The sequence below is a fragment of the Scyliorhinus torazame genome, chromosome 10 (genome assembly GCF_047496885.1).
Source record: "Scyliorhinus torazame isolate Kashiwa2021f chromosome 10, sScyTor2.1, whole genome shotgun sequence".
Classification (NCBI taxonomy): Eukaryota; Metazoa; Chordata; class Chondrichthyes; order Carcharhiniformes; family Scyliorhinidae; genus Scyliorhinus; species Scyliorhinus torazame.
The window spans coordinates 82,267,657-82,294,702 of NC_092716.1; the positions used below are offsets into that span (position 1 = coordinate 82,267,657).

Consider the following 27,046-nt stretch of genomic DNA (forward strand, 5'->3'; position numbering starts at 1 on the left):
GTCCAATTTTATGACAAAGTAAGCATGGCTTGCAAGCAGTTAGTTAAGCTCAAACAAGTTCTGTGGTCACTGTACCTGATAAATAACCAATTGGCCATTTGCCTCTTGCGGAGACAGTCCCGGCTGCATGGGGCCTCCCTATTGAAAAGAATGGAAGAAACAATTTGGTTTTGCAATAGCATAAAAAAAGGGAATTTAACAAAACAAAGAAATAATCCTGGCAGATATACAATTTTTGAAAAACTACTGCAGAAAGAGCCTGCCCCAATTTTTATCAGCTGTTCCAGTGAATTCCCATTTTAACTCCAAAGGGAAACTCGCGAACTCACTGTAGAATGCCAGGGATCTGAATGTACCACGTCACACATTTTCTGAGATTTTCTCATCTATTAGATTTTCAAGCTGCATGAGATTTGCGCACACTGGGCAGAATCCTCCATTAGCGATGAGGTTATCAGTATGTGACAGTTCTGCTTGTTGGCAGGGCAGCTGGCCACATGTGATCATGCAGTGGCCAGCCAATTAGCTATTCATAGCCAAAGAGTGTGATGAATCTAATGGTGGGGAGGAATAGTGTCTATTAGGTACACTGGTATAACACTGGCTGCAACTGGATGCAGCATAGATCAAAAAGATACTCCAGACCTTAAAGTTAGTTCAATCAGGTTTATTGAACTAATGGCACAGTTAGCACAGTTCTCTGTGAGTTCGACTCTCTGCTAACTTAAGTGTGGTTACTCTGTCTGACTGAACCAGACTAGCTCTCAGCCACGTGGTGGAGGTGTAAGATTGCAACAACACCCTTGACTGACTCTCTAGATGTTCATCAGTGGAAAGAGGCGGAGTGTGAGTACCTCGTGTCTTTTATAGTCAGATCCCACCCCTGAGTGTCCAGCCTGCTTATTGGTCATGTTCTGTTCTCTGTGTCCATTAGCTGCTTGTCTGTATATCATTGTGTGTGTCTGCATATCATGACATCTGCCCTTTTTTTAATGTTTGGATGACATATGTAAATATATTTACAAGAATAGGCCAATATTAACCTATATACATGCAGTGGATGTGAATATATGTACATGTGAAAACAGTTGTCTAATGCGAGAACACAGAACATAGCAAACAAAACAAATGTTCATAAGTCCAGTCTCTGTGGCTTGCGTCTGATCCTGGTCGACCGCCGGAGAGGTGGTGGTGGGGACGACAGCGCCTTGATGGGCGGGATTGAAGCCTGACTGGTGGCCTCATGAGTCGAGGTATCAGGAGGTGGCAAAACAACAGAAGGAAACAGAGAAGAATGTGGTTGTGGGCAGGCAACTTTGCGCAGTGCCCGTCTGTTTTGTCGCACAACAGAACCATCAGCCGGACGCACAACATACGAGCGGGGGGCAGCCTGTCGAACAACGACAGCTGGAGCTGACCAACCTCCATCAGGGATCTTGACCCGAACAGTGCCTGACGGGGATAACACGGGCAAATCGGTGGCATGAGCATCATAGCCCTGTTTTTGCCGGTCTCAGCGTTGCTGCACCTTCTGCAGCACCGGGAGGTGATCCAGGTTGGGCACATGTATGGCTGGAAGTGTCGTTCACAGGTCCCTGTTCATCAGGAGTTGAGCCGGCGACATGCCAGTGGACAGTGGGGTCGCCCTGTACGCAAGCAGCGCAAGTTGAATGTCAGACGCAGAATCCGCGGCCTTGCAGATGAGGTGCTTCACTATGTGCACCCCTTTCTCAACTTTTCCATTTGACTGCGGGTAGTGTGGGCTGGAAGTGACGTGTTTGAACTGATACGACTGAGCAAACAGAGACCATTCATGGCTGCTGAAGCACGGGCCATTGTCACTCATGACAGTGAGTGGGATACCATGCCTGGAGAACGTCTCCTTACAGGCCTTGATAATGCTCCGAGATGTGAGGTCTGAGAGCTTCACGACTTCAGGGTAATTGGAAAAGTAATCAATGATTAACACGTAATCACGACCATTTGCATGAAAGAGGTCGATGCCAACCTTGGACCACGGAGAGGTTTTGACTTCATGCTGCTGAAGTGTCTCCTTACTCTGCGCTGGCTGGATGCATTGACAGGTCGCACAGTTAAGGACCATGTTTGAGATGTCCTGGCTGATCCCAGGCCAGTAGACAGCCTGCCTGGCTCTGCGTCTGCACTTTTCCACACCCAGGTGGCCCTCATGGATTTGACGGAGCACCAAGCTCTGGAGACTGTGTGGAATTACAATCCAGTTCAGTTTGAGCAGGATACCATCCACCACCGTCAGGTCGTCCTTTACATTGAAAAATTGAGGGCACTGCTCTTTTTGCCAGCCATTGGCTAGGTGTTGCATAACACGCTGCAAGAGGGAGTCTTTGGCTGTCTCCTCACGGATACGAATCACCTTCTCATCAGATGCCGGGAGGGTGCTAGCACACAGCTGCACCTGTGACTCAACCTGTGACTCAATTTGCCGGATGACGTTCAGTGGTTCACTAGGCACGGTAATGGAGCGGGACAGTATATCGGCAATGATGAGCTCCTTGACAGGCGTGTAGACCAGGTCACAGTCGTACCTTCTAAGTTTGAGGAGGATGCGCTGCAACCGAGGTGTCATGTCATTAAGGTCCTTGTGGATAATGTGGACCAGGGGCCTGTGATCCGTCTTGACTGTGAATGTTGGCAGGCCGTAGACATAATCGTGAAACTTGAGAATGCCAGTGAGAAGGCCCAGGCATTCCTTCTCGATTTGTACATACCTTTGTTCGATGGGTGTCATTGCCCTTGATGCGTAGGCAACCGGTGCTCAGGATGAGGTGTCATCGCGTTGCAGCAGGACCGCACCGATGCCATCCTGGCTCGCATCTGTTGTGATTTTTGTTTCCCTGTCTGGGTCGGAAAATGCCAATAAAGGTGCAGTGGTGAGCTTGGCTTTCAGCTACAACCACTCTGCCTGATGGGCCGCCTTCCACTCGAAGGCAGTGGACTTCTTCACTAGGTTTTGTACGTCTGTGGTGTGTGAGTCCATGTTTGGGATGAACTTACCCAGAAAATTGACCATGCCCAGGAAGCACAATACCGCCTTCTTGTCTTCCGGGACCTTCATGGCTGCGATGGCCTTGACCTTGTCTGTGTCGGGGCACAGGCTCTGCTGGTAGATCTGGTCTCCTAGGAACTTGAGTGTCGACATGCCAAAGCAACATTTGCCCCGTTCAGCTTCAGGCCATTGGCGTGGACACGGCGGAATACCTCCTGGAGACGGGAAACATGCTCTTCAGGGGTTGTGGACCATATGATGATGTCGTCCACGTACACACGAACCCCTTCAATGCCCTCTATCACCTGCTCCATGATGCGATGAAATATCTCCGATGCCGAGACGATGCAGAATGGCATACGGTTATACCAGTACCTACCAAACGGTGTGTTGAAGGTGCAGAGCCTTCTGCTTGACTCATCCAGCTGGATTTGCCAGACTCCATGTGACGCATCTAACTTCGTGAAAAACCTTGCATGTGCCATCTCACTGGTGAGTTCCTCCCGCTTCGGGATGGGGTAGTGTTCACGCATTATATTCTGGTTGAGATCCTTGGGATGCGCAGGTCTCCACAGGATTTTTTAACCACCACCATCGAGCTGACCCAGTCAGTCGGTTCGGTTACCCTGGAAATGATCCCCTGCTGCTGCAGCTCCTTGAGCTGTTCCTTCAGGCGCTCCTTCAGCGGAGCCGGGACCCGGCGTGGTGCATGGACCACTGGCTTGGCATCAGGTCGCAGTAGGATCTTGTACCGATATGGCAAAGTGCCCATCCCGTCAAACACATCTGGATACTGAGCGAGGATGTCGTCAATGCCAGCTTGAAGATCCACGTTGGAGGATGTCGTTGAATAAACCCGCTGCACCAGGTTTAGCTTTTTGAGGGCATGCGCGCCCAGTAGGGATGCCCTGTCCGGCTTGACAATTTCAAACCTTAGCCGTGCATGGGTACTCCGGTTGGAGACAAGTAGATGGCAGGACCCCAGTGCCATGATGGCATTACCGTTATAGTCCAGGAGCTGGCAGGCTGCTGGAAGGACCTTGGGGGTCTTCTTGATGCGTTTGAAGTCTGCCTGTGAGAGGAGGTTGGCAGAAGCACCTGTGTCCAGCTTGAACTGGATGGAGCAGCGGTTGACCTGCATCACCGCACGCCATTCGTCCTCCGAATGCACAGCGAGGATGTACTGAATGCGAGATGAGTTAGGTGTGGCATGTTCATGTGTGGTAATGATGCCCACTCGGTAGGCGGACTCCAGACACTTGTCCTCTGGAACCATTGTACTGCCAGGATCAGAATACTGTAATCGTCGTTGCACATTCTGGATGCGCCGTCATCAAAATTGGCTGGCCTCTGACTGGTGGTGCAGACCTGCACAAGGCTGCATAGTGTCCAGGCTTCCCGCAGTTTAAACATCGCCTGCCTCTTGCAGGGCAGTGTCCCTTTAAGTGGGCGTTGCCACAGTTCGGGCACGTCATGACGTCGGCGTCGTGATGCGGTGTACGTCGTTGCACATTCACAGTGCGGTCAACAGACGTCTGCACCTGCGCAGTCTGGGTGTCGGCCGTTTCATTATCCCGTTCGCATCGCGCATGCGTGGGGCCCTGAGAAAAGCGCACAAAATGGCCACTGTCTTCAATGCTGAGGCACTGCATCCAGGAGATGACCTGCACACTCTCTGCCTCATGGGAGGCAAGTTGCTCATTGTCAGCTGACTTGTAGTGGGCATACCGATTTTTTGCACTGTACATGTTTCAATCGCGACTGGCAGGGTCATATGCTTGATTTTTAAGAGCTGCTCTCTCAGAGGATCAGAGTGAACTCCAAACACAATTTGGTCACTGATCATGGAGTCAGCAATGTCACCAAAGTTGCAGGATAGCGCTAGCAGGCGGAGGTTAGTTAAGAAGGCATTGAGAGATTCATCTTTACCTTGAAGACGTTGTTTGAATATGTAGCATTCGAAGATTTCATTGGTGTCCACTTCACAGTGATGATCGAATTTGTCCTAGATGGTCTGAAACTTTGTCTTGTCCTGGCCTTCGGTGAAGTTAAACGAGTTGAAGAGTTTGATGGCTTGATCACCCCCTGTTGCGAGGAGAAGCGCAATCTTTCTTGCATCAGACGCACCCTCGAGGTCTGAGGCTGCGATGTACAGCAGAAACTTTTGCTTGAATGTCCGCCAGTTGGCACTGAGATTGCCAGAAGTCCTGAGCTGGTGAGGAGCCTGAATCTTCTCCATGGTGCCGGGATACAGTTGCTGATCGTCATGGAATGGACTGAGGTAAGCCACCTTAAATTAGTAGTCTCCTGGTATCATGTCGTGTTAGGTACACTGGTATAACACTGGCTGCAACTGGATGCAGCTTAGATCAGAAAGATACTCCAGACCTTGAAGTTAGGTTTATTGAACTAATGGCACAGTTAGCACAGTTCTCTGTGAGTTTAACTCTCTGCTAACTTAAGTGTGGTTACTCTGTCTGACTGAACCAGTCTAGCTCTTAGCCACGTGGTGGAGGCGTAAGATTGTTACAACACCCTTGACTGACTCTCTAGATGTTCATCAGTGGGAAGAGGCGGAGTGTGAGTGCCTCGTGTCTTTTGTAGTCAGATCCCACCCCTGAGTGTCCTGCCTGCTTATTGGTCATGTCCTGTTCTCTATGTCCATTAGCTGCTTGTCAGTATATATGTGTGTGTCTGCATATCATGACAAATAGGAGGTCGACTCCCACACCATTACCTCACCAGATCAAATGTCCAGATGTCATATTAAAGGGCACCTGGAGAAGCATTCATTTCCTGCAAACCAGAAGCATCAGTCTAGCTGTCGTTCTGGAACCATCGCTGAACCATGGAGTCACTCAATGTCTGCTATGAGGCATGATTGATGATGGTAGTAGCAGTAGGTTTTCCAAAGGCTGAAAAAACGTCACTTAATCCGCTTATGGTATGCGGGTGTTGTTGGCTAGGCCAGCATTTATTGCCCATCCCTAGTTGCCTTGAGAAGTTGGGTAGCAACAGGTGCTGCCTTCTTGAACCGCTGCAGTCCTTGAGATGTAGGTACACCCGCAGTGCTGTTAGGGAGGGATTTCCAGTATTTTGACCCAAAGACAGAGCAAGAACAACAATATATTTTCAAGTTAGGATGGTGAGTGACTTGGAGGGTTACCACCAGGTGTTGGCGCCCAGATATCTGCTACTGTTGTCCTTTTGAGGGTAGTCATCTTGGGTTTGGAAGGTGCTGGCTAAGGAATCTTGGTGAGTTCCTGCAGTGCATTTGTAGTCACTGCAAAATGACTTTCATAAGAGCTTCAAGCAATGAAAATATGAGAGTGGAGAGGGATGTCAGACAACAATTTGGGTTTCGCCCTCAGCATCAGATGGAACATGTGGACTGAATTTGTGGGAGCTACTTCATGCTGTGAAAGTTGTGCCAGTTGCAGAATAGTGCATTTGTGGAACATCTAGGTGAAGGAGGGCATGGGAGCTGTCATAGACGTGTATGTTTAGAAAGCGGTTATGCATCCATTAGGATGATATTCAATTCTTCTGTCTGCCTGCAGGAGAAAAAAGCTCTTAGCTTCAGGGTGCACTCAAAGATGGATGGAAGTGTGAGAGACTCAAAATATTGAGCTCTGTTGAAGGAGAAGCATCAAAACTGGCCTGGAAGGCTCGGGAACGATTATGCGCTGATGGAGAAGCTCAGATTTCTAAGGTATTCGAGTGAGGAAGCTTCCGGTCTGCTGTTGAAAACTGAACATACAGGGATAACACCCGAAACATTGATGACTAAAGGGATTGTGCACAATGATAAGCTAATTCTTTATGTTCTCTATTACACGCCCTTGCAGCAAGAAGACCTCTTAGCCTTCCCCCACCTCCCCTCCCACTTCTGAGGATGAAGAGACGACACTCAGAGGATGCACTTTCATCTCGGGTGTGCTGCTGATCTTCCTCCCATCTGTCTGTCTGCCAGTCACCCCATCACCTCCAGCAGGTGAAGCTGAAGATGATGCACCTGTATCTTTACAAGGTACTCTCTAGGTCTTGGGCCACCTGAGGACAGCAGCCAAGGTCAGCTCAGGAAACATGGCTGAACACTCAGCAGGCTACCTCCAACTTAACTGTGGATGTCAGGGTTGCACCTAGGTGCAATGGTAGGAGATGAAAGATGGAAGGATTCTAATAGCACAAAGGTGGCATAGGTGTCTCATCCATTATACGGATGTAACTCATGAATAAATACATGAATAAAGGGCCATTGTTCAATGGTCATTATTTTGGGAGTTGTACATTTTTAAAGGTGTTGCACTTCACGGATGGTCAATGATGGGTAATATGGGGCAATTGAAATATCATTTATTGTGTGACCTCAGAAGTTGTGGCATTTCTAAGTATCTTGACATATCCAGGTTTATATCTTGGGAAACATTTGTAAGGTCCTTCCAAATCTCCGGTGGGCTTGCTCATGGCCAGGCAGGGCAGGGCAAGCAGCAATTTCCTCCGAGACGCCAGAGGTTACAGGAATGTACATTTGTCTGGAATCGGTCTTTCTGTTCTACTGGCATTCAACACCACGATTTTGATCGAGAAGCATATCAAGGGATCGTGCAGGGGCCTCATTTTGGCTTGAATTTAGTTGCAATGTGGGTGCCATGAGCCTATTTGGCATGCTGCTCCATTGTCCTGCTATATCCATTTGCAACCACACCATCCACTCCCTCGTGTTCACCTTCATCCTCTTCTGAGAAGGCACCTGGCTCCTCCATCTTCCATACTGCAAATTCCTCACCCCTTTGCTGTGCGAGGTGGTGTATGGCACAGCAGGTCACAATGATCTTTGAGACTGTCTGCAGTGCTTCACCTGAGCCGTCCAAGCAGCAAGCAGAACCTCATCCTGAACAGCTCTACGGTCTGTTTTATTATTGCCTAGACAGCATTATACCTGTCCTCTATTGGAATTTTGTAGGTTTCATACAGCTTTCCTGAGCCAGGTCTTCTATGGGTATTCCCTTGTCACCCAGGAGCGAACCCAGCATTCGTTGAATGGGACCCGAGAGTGAGTGAGGATGAAAGAGTCATGGGGGCTTCCTGGAGTGCACACCTGAGGGATTAGTTTGAAATTATCACTCACCAGCTGCACATTGGGAGAATGAAATCCTTTTCGGTTTAGGAATGCTGCTGGCTGTTCCCAGGGATCTCTCATGCTCCCATGTGTGCAATCAATTACCCCTCATACTTGTAAAAATCCAGCAATGGCAGTGAATCCTACAGCTCTAGCTGCCTGGCTCGCGAGGTCTGCCGTGAATTTCACAAATTTATTGCCTTCCCTGATGCATCTGTGAGTGGCTGACTGAGATTCTACACGCGTCCCCATAGAGACCTAGATAGAGCCGCAGGCATAGAAATTCAATGCCATGGTGACTTTTACAGCTACAAGCACTGGATTCCGTCCCAATCCAAGAGGATGTAAATTTTCCTGAAGGAACTGACCGAGAAGCATAACATCCTCAGACACATTTGCAGGTAGTTATACCGCTTGAGTATATTTGATTATGTGTCAATGCTTGATGTCACATTGGCCTCTGGTTGCCAGCACCTGGAGCTGCCTGACCCACCTCTGGTGCCTCTTGTTGATGTTCTGGCCATTGCTGTGCCTGTCCCTCTGCAGCTGCACCAGAGCTAGCTGACCAGGCAATTTTTTGATCCATTTGTTTGACCGAGGTAAAATGCAAACAAAAGGTAAACAAAGATGTGTTCAGCACAGACTTTGAGGCCTTATTTACTGTCCTGAGCATTGTTGACCAATGGGAATCCCTATACTTAGCACTGGCCACCCCCTGGTCTCCATTCACTCTGCCATGGTAAACTCCATCCTCGAGGTTCACTGCAGAAAACTCTTCTTGTTCATGCAGCCCTGTCGATGGACATCCTAAAAGTGATCCTGTAACTGGAAACCATCATCTTGCACCCTCCCCCAATCACCATTGACCTTTCCTCCATCACCCTCAACCCTCACTCTATTACCTTTGCCTTGTCTTCAGTGACCTTCAATTCACCTCCTCCTGTACCCCCATCACCCTTGATCAGCTATCATTAACCCTCAACTTTCTCCCCAACAAATTAGATCTGTCCTGTTACCCTCGATCTGCCATCCATCATCGTCAACACTTCCTCCATCATCCTTGACCTTCCCCTTGACCCTCTACTCTCAATGCTCAGGACTTCACCAATAATCTTCTTGTGTAACACTTGATCTCCCTACAATCATGCTTGCCATACTGTCTTTCAATATTAACCTCCCTGCATAATCTACCTTCCTCCCTTTGTCCTCCATGAGACTTCATAGGGGCGCCATCTCCCTCCTTCCCTTGTTTAGCCATGTCCCCTTTCCCTTTGACTGTCAGTCTGCCTCCCTCCCACCATCAGTCAGCCTTTGACAGCCACATCCTTCCCTCCCACACTTGGTCAAGTACGCCTGTTTCCCTTTGACTGCCCCCTCCTTCCCTCCCTCCGTGACACCACCTCCCTCCCTCCCTCTGTCAGCCACACCCATTCCCCAACGACTGCCACCTCCCTCTCTCTCACACTCAGTCAGCCATGCCTTGTTCCTGCTGCCACCAATCTCAATGACCAATGCCTCTTCTCCAGGAGTTGAATAAAGCACCCCGTAAAGGAAAAACAGCTCCTACTTACTCCAAATCCATCAGGAAGACTACCTAACCTACTGCATGCCATGTTTTTTTTCAGACCATCCGAAATATTTAATTGCGGAAAGGAAAGAGCTCTTTAGTAGCTCCAATTTGCTGCTACACCTTAAATGTCAGATTCAATTGTTGAAAAACCTCAGTGCACTGAAGTGTCTTGAACAAATGCTGCTAATCTTTTTTAAAAGCACACTTTCAAAATGTTTGCAAAACTCCATACTGCTGCTTAGAAGACGAGTTGGTGTAGCATCAGAGAGTCTGCAGACTTTAAAATACCTAACTGAGTTATAAAAGCAGGGAATATCACCTGTCAGCAATCGTGAATCTGACGGCACGTGTTTTTGATTTGCTGAATATTTAATAGGAAATTCTGGCAAGGATGTCTTTCAATGAGCATGTATGACATGCAAATCGATTAACCAGGAAATCTTGATGCTTGTCATCGAGAAGCTTGATCCGCCGTCAATCCACTGACAACCATAGTTTCATCCCATCATCAGGAAGCTGACTTTTGGTCTCCCACACAATTAATTGCCCATGCCCACCTCACTTCCCGATCCTGAGAGCTCCACTGGATTCTGCCGACTGCTGATTTTATTTCAATGAGATGGCCCCAATTACCAAGACAATTCTGATGGGGTCAATGTTGGATAGCACCAACTGACTTTTGAGGACCTTGTTTTCATTAAATGTAGTACAAGAACCAGTCTGTTACACTCTGTAATAATAGTGCTTACGTTGTCATCACAGAATCATTACAGCATGGAAGGCAGCCATTTGATCCATTATGTCTGCACTGGCTTTCCGAATGAGCAACCAACCTTCTCCCTATAACCCTGCATCTTCTTCATTTTCAGATTACTGTTTAATTCCCTTTCGAATGCTTCAGCTGGGAATTAGGGTGTTATCTGAAAAGGATGAATGTGCAGGGTTACGGGGAGAAGATGGGGTATGGCACAAGGTGACTACACAAAGTGACAACATCCACTCTTTCAATAAAAGCATTAAGTGAGAGGATATCTTCTTGAAGTCTCTGGGCTAATGTTTTCAGAAAGTGCAACGCATTTCAGCTTGATAGTTATATTACATTAATAATTGAAATCATTAAACAATATTACATGTAGAAGAATAAAACTTTCAATATTGAATGGCAAGGTTATTTAACTATGGGGTCACATCATACTCAAGTCTCATCCTGTCCTGACCCATGTCTGTACAATTGTAATTTTCGACAGGAATTATTGCATAGCATTCACACATCGGGAATTGAGAAGCCAAATGTTGAACTCCTACTGCCAACCCATCAAAGATCAGCCAACTCAACACAAAGCAAAACTGAGACCCGAAACTTTCCTGGTTTGGGGGGGGGGGGATGTTGACATTTTATTGTTGGTTTTCCCTTGACTTCTATTTTGATACTCCAATAGTGGTCCTGTGCATTGCAGCAGCAGCAACCGTTTCACATTTTGTGCACTGATTTTAACACTTCAGTAATGACATATAATGATGTGCTGGCTCCAATGTCATTTCTCAATTCCAATTACATTCTGCAAGTACACTGTCCTCCCTGTGGGCAATGCTTGAAAACTGTGTGCGACATTTTACATCCATTTTCTTCCATAATAAGACAGCTATTTCAGTGAGACTTCCCTAGAGTGTTCTTTTAATTGATTCACTTCGTGCTGACATCAGTATGTTATTGAATACATACTGAACTCAAGCTGTGTGACTGCAATGAATAGGAATACAGGGAATGACAGATACTGCAAGAGCAAAATCCACATCAAATAGAATCCTTCATATAGTGAAGACTGACTTAATTTTCTATCTTCACTTTACGGCAATGAAATTAAGGGCAAGCATACTTCTAAAAATAATTTCTCGTTACTTTGCTTCTTAAAGTAAAACTATATGAGTTTTTTTTAGAAATACAGAGCCTCTTGTTCCAAAAATAAATTATCATCACATTTCAATTAGTTCTTTTTTACTTTTGCATGAGCTAAGAAAGATAAATTAGTCATTTAGTCACGAATCATTTCACTTTAAAGACTCATAGTCTAGAATAGGTCAAACAATGATGAGAAATGCAAACTGTGTTTAACGTAGTGTTAATATTACCTTCCCATAGTCACAACAAAACGCATTAGAATCTTGCATGAATGCTTTAACATCGATGATCAGTTCAGCACGGAATGATGGTTGCAAAGAAATGAGATGATTCTGTACTTCTGTTCCACGTAACAGGAGCTTTTCCCATGTGTAACGCAATGTATCCACTCTGTCAGAGTCTTCTTTAACTACTTGAATTTCATATTTATTCAACATAGTGTAAAATTCCTGCATTATTTTAAAATATAAGCCAATAAAGAAATCTGTTTTCAATATGTGTGTCTTTTTCTCTGTTTACTTTAAAAAAAATTCTTCCAGCATGGCCTGACAAGTGTTCTCATTGACAAGCTGTGCTCATTCAAAGCTGTCCTTACAGTTTACCACCAGACCACAAATAGGAACAGGAGTAGGCTGTGAGGCCCCTCGAGCCTGTACTGCTATTCAATAGGATTGTGGCTGCTCCGAAGTTTCTCACGTCCACTGTCCTCCCCTGTCCCCATAACCCTTGATTCTCTTACTGATCAAGACTTTATCTACTTCAACCTTCAAATATACACACAGTCTCTGCCCCCACAGTGTTCTGTAGAAGGTGTTCCAAAGACTCACAACCCTTTGAGAGACGAAATTCCTCCTCAGCTCAATCTTAAATCTTTATTCTGAGACTATGCCCTCTGGTCCTAGACTCTCCCACGAGGGGAAACATCCTCTCAGCATTTATCCTGTCAAGCCCCTTAAGAATCTTATATATTTCAATGAGATCACCTCTCATTCTCCTAATTTCCAGCAGAATGCCAATAATAAACTTGCTAAAGCAAACACAATTTTACTGTTAATTCAAAATCAAAATTAAAATTTATTTATCCAACCATTTAAATTAAGCAACTTCATGGGATTTTAAGCACAACTTGGAAGATTTTGGGGTGTTTGAACAATATTGTTACTCCACCAGCCTACTGAGATTTCAATGCACAGTGTTACATATTACATATAATATTACGTCTAATTTTACAGCACAAAAACAAGCCATTAAGACCATTTTTATGCTCCACATGAGTTCCCCTCCATCTTACTTAATTGCACCCTGTCAACACATCCTTCTTTTCTTCTTCATGTATTATTTAGCTTCCCACATTTAAGGGATAGTTTGCAGTTGAAGGAGATTTAATATAAACCATGGTGCTGTCTTCCACAGAATTACACAAAGTCATGTCAGAGTAAGAAAAGAAAGGTTAAGTTTGCCCTCATTAAAGGAGTTAAATTAACTGCTGGGGAGCGGAACACTGCTCTAAAGTCTGGTCACCAATGCCAGCATAAAGCAACCATGGTCAATTATAAATGTGGAAGAATTGTAAACTAAAATGTCTGCATTGCATTAGCCCTAACTTTGGAACCCCTATTGCGAGAATTATGGGTAGATTTATGCTGCGGATTTATGCTTCCTCTCTAGGAATTTTCCCCAATTCTTTCTCATAATGCTCTCACAGAATAATTCATTCTCATGCCATTGGACAGGGATTTTCACCAGGTGAGTTAGGCTAGTTCTTTTTCCACAGAAGTGAAAGGATCAGATGGCATTGAGAAGTTTACTATTGTATATGTATGATTACCACAAGGGTGGCACGATAGCACATGGTTAGCACAGTTGCTTCACAGCTCCAGGGTCCCATGTTCGATTCCCGACTTGGGTCACTGCCTGTGCGGAGTTTGCACGTTCTCCCCATGTCTGCGTGGGTTTCCTCTGGGTGCTCTGGTTTCCTCCCACAATCCAAAGATGTGCAGATTAGGTGGATTGGCCATGCTAAATTGCCCTTAGATTAGGTGGGGTTACTGGGTTATGGGAACATGGTGGAGATGTGGGCTTAAGTAGGGTGCTCTTTGCAAGAGCCAGTGCAGACTCGATGGGCCAAATGGCCTCCTTCTGCACTGTAAATTTTATGATTCTATGGGGCGGGAGGTCCCGGCAGGATGGAGTGCCGTGAACCACTCCAGTGTCGGGCCGCCCCAAAGGTGCGGATTTCTCTGCACCTTTAGGGGCCAAGCCCTCACCTTGAGGGGCTAGCCCCGCGCCGGAGTGGTTGACGCGCCACCAGCCGGCGGGAAAGGCCTTTGGCGTCACGCCAGCCGGGCCCGAAAGGACTTCGCCGATCGGCAGAAGTCCGCGCATGCACGGGAGCGTCAGCGGCTGCTGTCGTCACCCCCGCGCATGCGCGGGGGGGGTCACCTCCGCATCGGCCATGGTGAAGACTGTGGCTAAGGCGGAAGGAATAGAGTGCCCCCAAGGCACAGACCCGCCCGCGGATCGGTGGGCCCTGATCGCGGGCCAAGCCACCGCAGGGGCACCCCCCACGGCCAGATCACCCCGCGCCCCCCCCCCAGGACCCCGGAGCCCGGCCGCGCCGCCTGTCCCGCCAGTAAGGTAGGTGGTTCGATTTACGTCGGTGGGACTGGCATGACAGCAGCAGGACTTTGGCCCATCGCGGGCCGGAGAATCGCCGGGGGGGGGGGGGGGGGGCTGGCTGACCGGCGCGGAGCGATTCCTGCCCCCGCCGAATTTTCGGTGCCGGAGAATTCGGCGGCCGGCGTGGGCGGGGTTCACGCCACCCCCCCGGCAATTCTCCGACCCGGCGGGGGGTCGGAGAATCCCGCCCCGATTCTAAACTATTGCAAAGGAAAAATCATTGTGATAAGTTCCTTGAATAAAAGTTGAACATATTCCTACCTCAATTGGCCCAATCTGTAAATCAATGTCAATCTGTTTCTCCCGGATCTCTTTGAAAGAACCCATGATTATTCTTATATCATCCATATCACTGACTGGACGATTTAATTTCTTAGAAGTCTCTTCTACAAGAGTCAAGATATTGTCCAGATTTTCTCTGTACTTTTCATTGCAATAGTGAGAATATCCAATCATCCAAGCTCTGCTTTCTTCAATCAAGGCCATTTTCAAATCATCTGTTTTTAAAAAGATATGCCATTAATGTAATAAAATTAGATTCTTAGAATTTCTGAATACTCAGGGCAGATATCTCCATGGTCACATGCAGAGAATACTTTTGATATTTTCAAAGACAAAAAAATGAACTGCACAGAAAAAAATGAGATCAAGTCGCTTGAAATCCTATTAATGTCACCATGACGTTTTAGTTTCTTTTCCAAGGTTTCTAAGTGTGGTAGCGAGCAGGAACTGCCACGAGCTTCCTGACGCTTGGCCCGGTGAGCCATCACCGCTATCAAACGTTAATTAGACCACTTAACAAGGCCCCACGGGCTTCACGCCGCAAATGATGGCCCCGCCAGTTGATTTGCCTGGGCCGCGCTCGCCAGCTCCTTGCTAACAAGGGAGGGCAGCACTTGCCCCAATCCTGCACAGTCAACCCCACACAGCTCGCAGCCATGCTGAGATGTCCAGCCCCATGATTCAGGAATGTCGAACTGGGCAGATTACTGGACGTAATAGAGGCCAGACCATAAGACATAGGAGCACATTTAGGCCACTAGGCCCATCGAGTCTGCTCCGCCATTCAATCATGGCTGATATTTTTCTCATCCTCATGCTCCTGCCTTCTCCCCGTAACCCCTGATCCCCTTATTAACCAAGAACATATCGATCTCTGTCTTAAAGACACTCAGTGATTTGATGTCCACAGTCTTCTGCGGCAAATAGTTCCACAGATTCGCCACCCTTTGGCTGAAGAAATTCCTCCTCATCTCTGTTTTAAAGGATCATCCCTTTAGTCTGAGATGGCGTCCTTTGGTTCTAGTTTTTCCTACAAGTGGAAACATCCTCTCCATGTCCAGTCTATCCAGGCCTCGCAGTATCCTGTAAGTTTCAATAAGATCCCCCATCATCCTTCTAAACTCCAACGAGTACAGACCCAGAGTCCTCAACCCTTCCTCATATGACAAGCTCTTCATTCCAGGGATCATTCTTGTGAACCTCCTCTGGACCCTTTCTAAAGCCAGCACATCCTTCCTTAGATACAGAGCCCAAAACTGCTCACAATACTCCAAATGGACTCTGACCAGAGCCTTATACAGCCTCAGAAGTACATCCCTACTCTTGTATTCTAGCCCTCTTGACATAAATGCTAACATTGAATTTGCCTTTCTAACTGCCAGCTGAACCTGCACGCTAACCTGAAGGGAATTTTAAATTCAGACTTCTAAGTCCCTTTGTGGTTTCTGATTTCCTAAGCCTTTTCCCATTTAGAAAATAGTCCATGCCTCCATTCTTCCTACCAAAGTGCATAACTTCACACTTCTTTGCCCACTCTCCTAGCCTGTCCAAATCCTTCTGCAGCCTCTCTGCTTCCTCAATACTACCTTTCCCTCTGCATGGGCGTCATTCTCCGCTGGCGGGAGTCTCCGTTCTGCCGGCACAGGGGGGTTTCCCGACGGCGTGGGGCTGCCCCACAATGGGAAACCCCATTGACCGGCCGGTGTTACGGAGACTCCCGCCGGCCGGTCGACACAGAAATGTGGCGGGGCGGGTAGGAGAATTTCGCCCCATATCTTTGTATCAGCTGCAAACGTAGCAACAGTGCCCTCAGTTCCTTCTTCCAGATCGTTAATGTATATAGTGAAAAGTTGTGTTCCCAGCACAGACCCCTGAGGCACACCACTAGTCACCGGCTGCCATTCTGAAAAAGACCCCTTTATCCCCACTCTCTGCCTTTTGCCAGTCAGCCAACCCTCTATCCAGGCCAGGATCTTACCCTTAACACCATGGGCTCTTAACTTATTTAACAGTCTCCTTTGCGGCACCGTTTCAAAGGCCTTCTGGAAATCTAAATAAATCACGTTCACTGGTTCTCCTTTGTCTAACTTCCTTGTTACCTCCTCAAAGAACTCTAACAGATTTGTCAGACATGACCTCCCCTTGACAATGCGGTGCTGACTCAGTCCTATTTTACCATGCACTTCCAAGTACTCCGCAATCTCATCTTTAATAATGGACTAGAAAATGTTACCAATGACCGAAGTCAGGCTAACCGGCCTATAATTTCCCGCCTTCTGCCTCCCTCCCTCCCTTCTAAAACAGGGGTGTTACATTAGCCATTTACCAGTCCTCTGGGACCATTCCTGCCTCCAGTGATTCCTGAAAGATTACCACCAATGCCTCCACAATCTCCTCAGCTATCTCTTTTAGAATCCTGGGGTGTAGTCCATCCAGTCCAGGTGATTTATCCACCTTCTGACCTTTCAGTTTCCCCAGAACCTTCTCCTTGGTGATGGCCACTACATTCACCTGTTCCCCCTGATTCTCCTGGAGCTCTGGCATCCCACTGGTGTCTTCCACCATGAAGACTGATGCAAAGTAACTATTCAGTTCCTCTGCCATTTCTTTGTTTCCTATTATTACTTCTCCAGCCACATTTTCCAGTGGTCCAATGTCTATGTTTGCCTCTCTCTTACCTTTTATATACTGAAAAAAACTCTTCCTATCTTTTTTATATTACTAGCTAGCTTACACTCATAATTCATCTTCTTCCCCCTTACTGCTTTTTTAGTTGTCCTCTGCTTGCTTTTAAAGGCTTCCCAATCCTCTGGCTTCCCACTAATCCTCGCCACTTTGTATGATTTTTCTTTTGATTTTATGCTGTCCTTGATTTCCCTCGTCAGCCATGGATGCTTTGTCCTCCCCTTAGCATGTTTCCTCCTCCTTGGGATGAATTTCTGTTACGCCTCCCGAATAACCCCACAGACTCCTGCCATTGCTGTTCCACTGTCTTCCCTGCCAGGCTCCCTTTCCAATCAACTCTGGCCAACTCCTCCCTCATGTCTTTATAGTTAACCTTACTTTTTTTTTGTTTTATTAAATATTTTATTGAAAATTTTTGGTCAACCAACACAGTACATTGTGCATCCTTTACACAATATTATAACAACACAAATAACAATGACCTATTTTATAAACAAAAAATGAATAAATAATAAATAACAAAAATGAAAACTAGCCCTAATTGGCAACTGCCTTGTCACAAGTAACACTCTCCAAAAATATAATTTAACAGTCCAATATATAATTATCTGTAGCAACGACCTATACATACTATACAGTATATATTAACAACCCTGAGAGTCCTTCTGGTTCCTCCCCCCCCCCCTCCCCCCACCCACCCCACCCCCCTCCCGATCCTGGGCTGCTGCTGCTGCCTTCTTTTTTCCATTCCGTCTATCTTTCTGCGAGGTATTCGACGAACGGTTGCCACCCCCTGGTGAACCCTTGAGCCGACCCCCTTAGGACGAACTTAATCCGCTCTAGCTTTATAAACCCCGCCATGTCATTTATCCAGGTCTCCACCCCCGGGGGCTTGGCTTCTTTCCACATTAGCAATATCCTGCGCCGGGCTACTAGGGACGCAAAGGCCAGAACATCGGCCTCTCTCGCCTCCTGCACTCCCGGCTCTTGTGCAACCCCACATATAGCCAACCCCCAGCTTGATTCGACCCGGACTCCTACTACTTTTGAAAGCACCTTTGTCACCCCCATCCAAAACCCCTGTAGTGCCGGGCATGACCAAAACATATGGGTATGATTCGCTGGGCTTCTCGAGCACCTCGCACACCTATCCTCCACCCCAAAAAATTTACTGAGCCGTGCTCCAGTCATATGTGCCCTGTGTAATACCTTAAACTGAATCAGGCTTAGCCTGGCACACGAGGACGACGAGTTTACCCTGCTTAGGGCATCAGCCCACAGCCCCTCCTCGATCTCCTCCCCCAGCTCTTCTTCCCATTTCCCTTTTAGTTCATCTACCATAGTCTCCCCTTCGTCTCTCATTTCCCTATATATATCTGACACCTTACCATCCCCCACCCATGTCTTTGAGATCACTCTGTCCTGCACCTCTTGTGTCGGGAGCTGCGGGAATTCCCTCACCTGTTGCCTCGCAAAAGCCCTCAGTTGCATATACCTGAATGCATTCCCTTGGGGCAACCCATATTTCTCGGTCAGCGCTCCCAGACTCGCGAACTTCCCATCCACAAACAGATCTTTCAGTTGCGTTATTCCTGCTCTTTGCCACATTCCATATCCCCCATCCATTCCCCCCGGGGCAAACCTATGATTGTTTCTTATCGGGGACCCCCCCCCCAAGGCTCCAGTCTTTCCCCTATGCCGTCTCCACTGTCCCCAAATCTTCAGTGTAGCCACCACCACCGGGCTTGTGGTGTAGTTCCTCGGTGAGAACGGCAATGGGGCTGTCACCATAGCCTGTAGGCTAGTCCCCCTACAGGACGCCCTCTCTAATCTCTTCCACGCCGCTCCCTCCTCCTCTCCCATCCACTTACTCACCATTGAAATATTAGCGGCCCAATAATACTCACTTAGGCTCGGTAGTGCCAGCTCCCCCCTATCCCTGCTACGCTGTAAGAATCCCTTCCTCACTCTCGGGGTCTTCCCGGCCCACACAAAACCCATGATGCTCTTTTCAATCCTTTTAAAAAAAGCCTTCGTGATCACCACCGGGTGGCACTGAAACACAAAGAGGAATCTCGGGAGGACCACCATCTTAACCGCCTGCACCCTCCCTGCCAGTGACAGGGATACCATATCCCATCTCTTGAAATCCTCCTCCATCTGTTCCACCAACCGCGTTAAATTTAACCTATGCAATGTGCCCCAATTCTTAGCTATCTGGATCCCCAGGTAACGAAAGTCCCTTGTTACCTTCCTCAACGGTAGGTCCTCTATTTCTCTACTCTGCTCCCCTGGATGCACCACAAACAACTCACTTTTCCCCATGTTCAATTTATACCCTGAAAAATCCCCAAGTATCCACATTATCTCTGGCATCCCCTCCGCCGGGTCTGCCACGTATAGTAGCAAATCGTCCGCATACAAAGATACCCGGTGTTCTTCTCCTCCCCTAAGTACTCCCCTCCACTTCTTGGAACCCCTCAACGCTATCGCCAGGGGCTCAATCGCCAGTGCAAACAATAATGGGGACAGAGGGCATCCCTGCCTTGTCCCTCTATGGAGCCGAAAATATGCAGATCCCCGTCCATTCGTGACCACGCTCGCCACTGGGGCCCTATACAACAGCTGCACCCATCTAACATACCCCTCTCCAAAACCAAATCTCCTCAACACCTCCCACAAATAATCCCACTCCACTCTATCAAATGCTTTCTCGGCATCCATCGCCACTACTATCTCTGTTTCTCCCTCTGGTGGGGCCATCATCATTACCCCTAACAACCTCCGTATATTCGTGTTCAGCTGTCTCCCCTTCACAAACCCAGTTTGGTCCTCGTGGACCACCCCCGGGACACATTCCTCTATTCTCATTGCCATTACCTTGGCCAGGACCTTGGCATCTACATTTAGGAGGGAAATAGGTCTATAGGACCCGCATTGTAGCGGGTCCTTTTCCTCCTTTAAGAGAAGCGATATCGTTGCTTCAGACATAGTCGGGGGCAGTTGTCCCCTTTCCTTTGCCTCATTAAAGGTCCTCGTCAGTACCGGGGCGAGCAAGTCCACATATTTTCTATAGAATTCGACTGGGAATCCATCCGGTCCCGGGGCCTTTCCCGCCTGCATGCTCCTAATTCCTTTCACCACTTCTTCTACCTCGATCTGTGCTCCCAGTCCCACCCTTTCCTGCTCTTCCACCTTGGGAAATTCCAGCCGATCCAAGAAGCCCATCATTCTCTCCCTCCCATCCGGGGGTTGAGCTTCATATAATTTTTTATAAAATGTCTTGAACACTCCATTCACTCTCTCCGCTCCCCGCTCCATCTCTCCTTCCTCATCCCTCACTCCCCCTATTTCCTTCGCTGCTCCCCTTTTCCTCAATTGGTGTGCCAGCAACCTGCTCGCCTTCTCCCCATATTCGTACTGTACACCCTGTGCCTTCCTCCATTGTGCCTCTGCAGTGCCTGTAGTCAGCAAGTCAAATTCTACATGTAGCCTTTGCCTTTCCCTGTACAGTCCCTCCTCCGGTGCTTCCGCATATTGTCTGTCCACCCTCAAAAGTTCTTGCAGCAACCGCTCCCGTTCCTTACTCTCCTGCTTCCCTTTATGTGCCCTTATTGATATCAGCTCCCCTCTAACCACCGCCTTCAACGCCTCCCAGACCACTCCCACCTGGACCTCCCCATTATCATTGAGTTCCAAGTACTTTTCAATGCACCCCCTCACCCTTAGACACACCCCCTCATCTGCCATTAGTCCCATGTCCATTCTCCAGGGTGGGCGCCCTCCTGTTTCCTCCCCTATCTCCAAGTCCACCCAGTGTGGAGCGTGATCCGAAATGGCTATAGCCGTATACTCCGTTCCCCTCACCTTCGGGATCAATGCCCTACCCAGCACAAAAAAGTCTATTCGCGAGTAGACTTTATGGACATAGGAGAAAAACGAGAACTCCTTACTCCTAGGTCTGCTAAATCTCCACGGGTCTACACCTCCCATCTGCTCCATAAAATCTTTAAGTACCTTGGCTGCTGCCGGCCTCCTTCCAGTCCTGGACTTCGACCTATCCAGCCCTGGTTCCAACACCGTATTAAAATCTCCCCCCATTATCAGCTTTCCCATCTCTAGGTCCGGAATGCGTCCCAGCATCCGCCTCATAAAATTGGCATCATCCCAGTTCGGGGCATATACGTTTACCAAAACCACCGTCTCCCCCTGTAGTTTGCCACTCACCATCACGTACCTGCCCCCGTTATCCGCCACTATAGTCTTTGCCTCGAACATTACCCGCTTCCCCACTAATATAGCCACCCCCCTGTTTTTCGCATCTAGCCCCGAATGGAACACCTGCCCCACCCATCCTTTGCGTAGCCTAACCTGGTCTATCAGTTTCAGGTGCGTTTCCTGTAACATAACCACATCTGCCTTAAGTTTCTTAAGGTGTGCGAGTACCCGTTGTATCGGCCTGTTCAGCCCTCTCACGTTCCACGTGACCAGCCGGGTTGGGGGGCTTCCTACCCCCCCCCTTGTCGATTAGCCATCACCTTTTACCAGCTCCTCACCCGGTTCCCACGCAGCTGTATCTCCCCCAGGCGGTGCCCCCCGGCCCATCCTCCCCCATACCAGCTCCCCCCTCTCCCCAGCAGCAGCAACCCAGTAATTCCCCCCTCCCACCCCCCCCCCCCCCGCTAGATCCCCCGCTAGCGTAATTACTCCCCCCATGTTGCTCCCAGAAGTCAGCAAACTCTGGCCGACCTCGACTTCCCCCCGTGACCTCGACTCACACCGTGCAACGCCACCTCCTTCCTGCTTCTCTATTCCCGCCATGATTATCATAGCGCGGGAACCAAGCCCGCGCTACTCCCTTGGCCCCGCCCCCAATGGCCAACGCCCCATCCCCTCCACCTCCCCTCCTCCCCCCATCACCACCTGTGGGAGAGAGAAAAGTTACCACATCGCAGGATTAGTACATAAAACTCCTCTTTCCCCCTTTTTAACCCCCCTCTTTGCCCCCCACATTCGCCCCACCACTTTGTTCAAACGTTCTTTTTAATAACCCACTCATTCCAGTTTTTCTTCCACAATAAAAGTCCACGCTTCATCCGCCGTCTCAAAGTAGTGGTGCCTCCCTCGATATGTGACCCACAGTCTTGCCGGTTGCAGCATTCCAAATTTTATCTTCTTTTTATGAAGCACCGCCTTGGCCCGATTAAAGCTCGCCCTCCTTCTCGCCACCTCCGCACTCCAGTCTTGATAAACGCGGATCACCGCGTTCTCCCATTTACTGCTCCGAGTTTTCTTCGCCCATCTAAGGACCATTTCTCTATCCTTAAAACGGAGGAATCTCACCACTATGGCTCTGGGAATTTCTTCTGCTCTCGGTCCTCGCGCCATCACTCGGTATGCTCCCTCCACCTCCAACGGACCCGCCGGGGCCTCCGCTCCCATTAACGAGTGCAGCATCGTGCTCACATATGCCCCGACGTCCGCTCCCTCCACACCTTCAGGAAGACCAAGAATCCTCAGGTTGTTCCTCCTTGCGTTGTTTTCCAGTGCCTCCAACCTTTCCACACATCGTTTCTGATGTGCCTCCTGCGTCTCCGTCTTCACCACCAGGCCCTGTATGTCGTCCTCATTCTCGGCTGCCTTTGCCTTCACGACCCGAAGCTCCCGCTCCTGGGTCTTTTGTTCCTCCTTTAGCCCTTCGATCGCCTGTAGTATCGGGGCCAACAGCTCTTTCTTCATTTCCTTTTTGATCTCTTCCACACAGCATTTCAAGAACTCTTGTTGTTCACGGCCCCATGTTAAACTGCCACCTTCCGACGCCATCTTGGTTTTTGCTTGCCTTCCTTGCTGCTGTTCTAAAGGATCCACTGCAATCCGGCCACTTTCTCCTCCTTTTTCCATCCGTATCCAGGGGGGATTCCCTTCTGGTTTACCACACAGTGTTTTTAGCCGTCAAAATTGCCGTTGGGGCTCCTATCAAGAGCCCAAAAGTCCGTTTCACCGGGAGCTGCCGAAACGTGCGACTCAGCTGGTCATCGCCGCACCCGGAAGTCCTAGTTAACCTTACTTAATTGTAATACCGTGACATCTCCCTCTCAAACTGCAGGGTAAATTCTATCATATTGTGGTCACTGCTCCCGAAGGGTTTCTTCACTTTAAGTCACTAATCGTCTGCCTCATTACGCATCAGATGGGATGCCCTGTTCCCCGAGGGTCTCGGAGGGTCAGTCACAGGGCAGCCAGTACCGCCTGGGAGGGTGTGGCAGTGGCAGTCAGCTCGGGGAGTGTCACCAGGAGGACCGGCACCCAGTGCCGCAAGATCAACGACCTCCATCGGGCCGCATGGGTGAGTTCTTAACTAGTGATTTGTGGGGCGGTGTTTGAGGATGGCAGGTGGATCAGATGTCCGGAGAGAGGTGGTAACTTACCCTTGCAGCTCAGTGGAGGTTGTTGGTCTACTTCCTACATTATACGACGCTCCTCTTTGTCATGCTGCCCACACTGACAGCCTCTGCCACTGCCCCCAGGCAGTATTGGTGGCCCTTCTGCTGGCCCCCCCAACCCGCTTGGGCGAACAAGATGCCCCGTTTCTCATCGAGGGCACTGAGAAGTCTGGTCAGGTCAGCATCGCCAAAGCGAGCAGCAGTTCTGTGCGTTGCCATGCTTGTGTGTTGACTGGGAGTGAATGGTGAGGAGCGCTGAAAAGCAGCTCCCCCCTTTTTTAAAAAATATTTTTATTCTCCTCCTTTTTCATGTTCTCTCCCAAATTTACACCCATCAACAATAAACAATAATCAGTAACGAGTGCAATTTCAATTCCCATATCAATAACAACAATCTCATCCTCCCACCAAACCCCCAAACATTTACCCGCATGTTAAATTAAACAAATAACAAAAAGGACTTTAAGACAGAGATGGATAGGTTCTTGATTAGTAAGGGGATCAGGGGTTATGGGGAGAAGGCAGGAGAATGGGGATGAGAAAAATATCAGCCATAATTGAATGGCGGAGCAGACTCGAAGGGCCGAGTGGCCTAATTCTGCTTCTATATCTTATAGTCTTATGGTCTTATGAATCAGGAATCACCCAGAGTCACCATTAACACATACAGTCCACCAGAAACTCATCCGGCCCTGCCACCTTCCCTGAACTGCATCCTCCCAATCACATCTTTTATCTCCTGCTCCACTATCGCCGCTTCTAAGGTAGCCCTGTTCCTCTCCCCTAACCTCGGGTACTCCAGTCCATTTAGAAATTCCTGACCTCCCGGCTTCCCCCAGGTGGCTCTGACCTGTACAATCGCTCATAGAATTCCTTAAAGACCTTGTTAATCTGATCTGGAGCTACCACCAACTTCCCTGCCCTGTCCTGCGCCTGGACAATTTCCCTTGCTGCAGCCTCCCTCCGGAGCTGACCCACCAACATATCTTCTCTCCATGCTCGTAAACTGTACCCCTTGCTCGCCTCAATTGGCATACCATCTTACTGGTAGATAGTCGGTCAAAGCTCGCCTGAAGTTCCTTCCTCTTTTCCAACTTCGCTGGGTCCCCATCTTCTGCATAATTCCTATCTACCTCCAGCATCTCATCTATTACCCTCTGACGCTCTCCTCTTTGTCTAGCCTTGCCTTGAACGAGATCACCTTACCCTTCACCACCGCCTTTAGAGCCTCCCAGACAACCGCCTTCGACACCTAACCCGTGCAGTTGAAACCTACATATTCCTCGATTGCTTTTTCAATTTTGTCACTGAACCCTCAGTCCTTCTACAGTCCCACATCTAACATCCACCCTGGTCTCTGTACCACCCACTTCTCCAGTACCATATCCACCCAATGCGGAGCATGATCTGATATTGCAATTGCTGAGTACTCTGACCCCTTAACACAAGCCAGCAGTGCCTTACCCACCATGAAAAAAGCGATCCGCGAGTACACCTTATGGACTGCTGAGAAAAACGAGTACCCCCGCTCCCTCGGGTGCAGAAACCTCTAAGGGTCCTCCCCTCCCATTTCCACCATTAGCCCAGCCAATGCTTTCGCCCCCCCTGATGGGACCAGCAAGGGTGGCCGTGACCTGTCCAACCTTGGCTCCTGCCCCAAGTTCCAGTCCCTCCATTATCAGTTTGTGTGTGTCCAAGTCGGGGATGGCCCCACATACCTTCCTCGCGAATCCTACATCATCCCAATTGGGACCATATACACTTACCAGCACCACTAGCCTACCTCCAGCGCCCCTGTCACAATCACGTACCAACCCCCCCTGATCTGCAACCACCTTCTCCATCTGGAACCGTACCCTTTTGATGACCATTACCACTACCCCTCGAGCCCTTCTATCAAATCCAGAGTGAAACACCTCACTAACCCAACCCTTCTTAAGTCTCACCTGGTCCTTCACCCTCAAGTGAGTCTCCTGCAGCATTGCTACATCGGCCTTCAAACTTTTAAGATGCGCAAGCACCCTTGACCTCTTGACTGGGCCTCCCAACCCCCTCACATTCCACGTGACTATCCTAACTGGTGGTCTCTCACCCTCTCTTCGTAAAAAGCAGCTCCCCCTTGTTAGCCTCGAGGTGCTGAGGCACGGGTCTGGCGAATCAGATGGCGAGACTGCCAGTAATAGCGAGAAGCTTGTGAGGGCTCATTTCCGGTTCTAAGTGTTGTTATTAACAGGCCTCGATCACACCACTGCAGCCGTCGAGAAACACCCCGCCAATCACGCCCAAAACGACACTTAGAAATTCTCCCATTAAATCAGGCTTTGACTTTTAATTGCATAAAGAAGCATGTTCGTTAGATATGAACAATCAGAAGATGGCCCAGAAATGAGTCCATGCAGCACCCATTTATCAGTTGTAAAAAGGGAGCTGAAGGCCGAAATGTGGCGTATGGCGTGTTCAACTGATTCAGCAGCCAGTATGCACCATGTTAGTCAGAAATCCAGGCCCACCCCCCGCGCTGAAGGCTGGAGGGGGCAGGGCCTGGGCGGGGAAGCGAGGGTTGTTTCCCGCGCTTGGGATGGAAGGGGGAGGCAGAGAGCCTGCGGATTGGTAATGGAGGAGGAGGGTATGTCCCACAATGGGAGGAGTCGAAGGAGAGGCGGGAGTAGCCGGGGTCAGCAGGTGTCAGCTGACTTGCGGGAGTGCAATGGGGGGAGTAAAGCAGCTAGGAGGGGTCCGGGTTGCTGCTGCTATGGTCAAGGGTGAACTGGAGCGAGTAGAGGGGGTTTTGACGGGGGTCTGCCGCCGTGGGGAACGGGCCGGGCATGGGGTGCGGGCGCGTGGCTGGCCGAGGAGAGGTTATGGCTAGTCGGCGGGGGAGGGGGGCGGGTAGCCCCTTGATCCGGCTGATAACCTGGAATGTAAGGGGACTGAATGGGCCGGTTAAGCGGGCCCAGGTGTTCGCGCACCTGAAGGGGCTGAAGGTGGATGTGGTCATGCTCCAGGAGACACACCTGAGGGTAGCAGACCAGGTAAGATTGAGGAAGGGGTGGGTAGGTCAGGTGTTTCATTCGGGGCTGGATGCTAAAAATCAGGGGGTGGCGATCTTGGTGGGAAAGAGGGTGTCGTTCGAGGTCTCGAGCATTGCGACAAACAATAGCGGCAGGTACGTAATGGTAAGTGGTAAGCTGCAAGGGGAGAGGGTGGTGCTGGTTAACGTGTACGCCCCGAACTGGGACGATGTGGGTTTTATGCGCCGCATGTTGGGTCGGATCCCAGACTTGGAAGTGGGGGGGCCTGATAATTGGGGGGGAGACTTTAACACGGTGTTGGATCCGGC

At 49.0% G+C, this 27,046-nt stretch overlaps 1 protein-coding gene across 1 annotated transcript in view; it reads right to left on the reverse strand.

The window, feature by feature from the left end:
• The window catches only part of LOC140430228 (dynein axonemal heavy chain 5-like), a 502,949-nt gene that overhangs the window by 316,368 nt on the left and 159,535 nt on the right, over positions 1-27,046 (reverse strand). The window contains exons 24-26 of the mRNA XM_072517658.1: positions 14,558-14,793; positions 11,848-12,066; positions 76-138 (exon numbers count right to left, since the gene is read on the reverse strand). Of these exons, the coding sequence (XP_072373759.1) occupies positions 76-138; positions 11,848-12,066; positions 14,558-14,793 (518 nt within the window). The remainder of the gene's footprint in view (positions 1-75; positions 139-11,847; positions 12,067-14,557; positions 14,794-27,046) is intronic.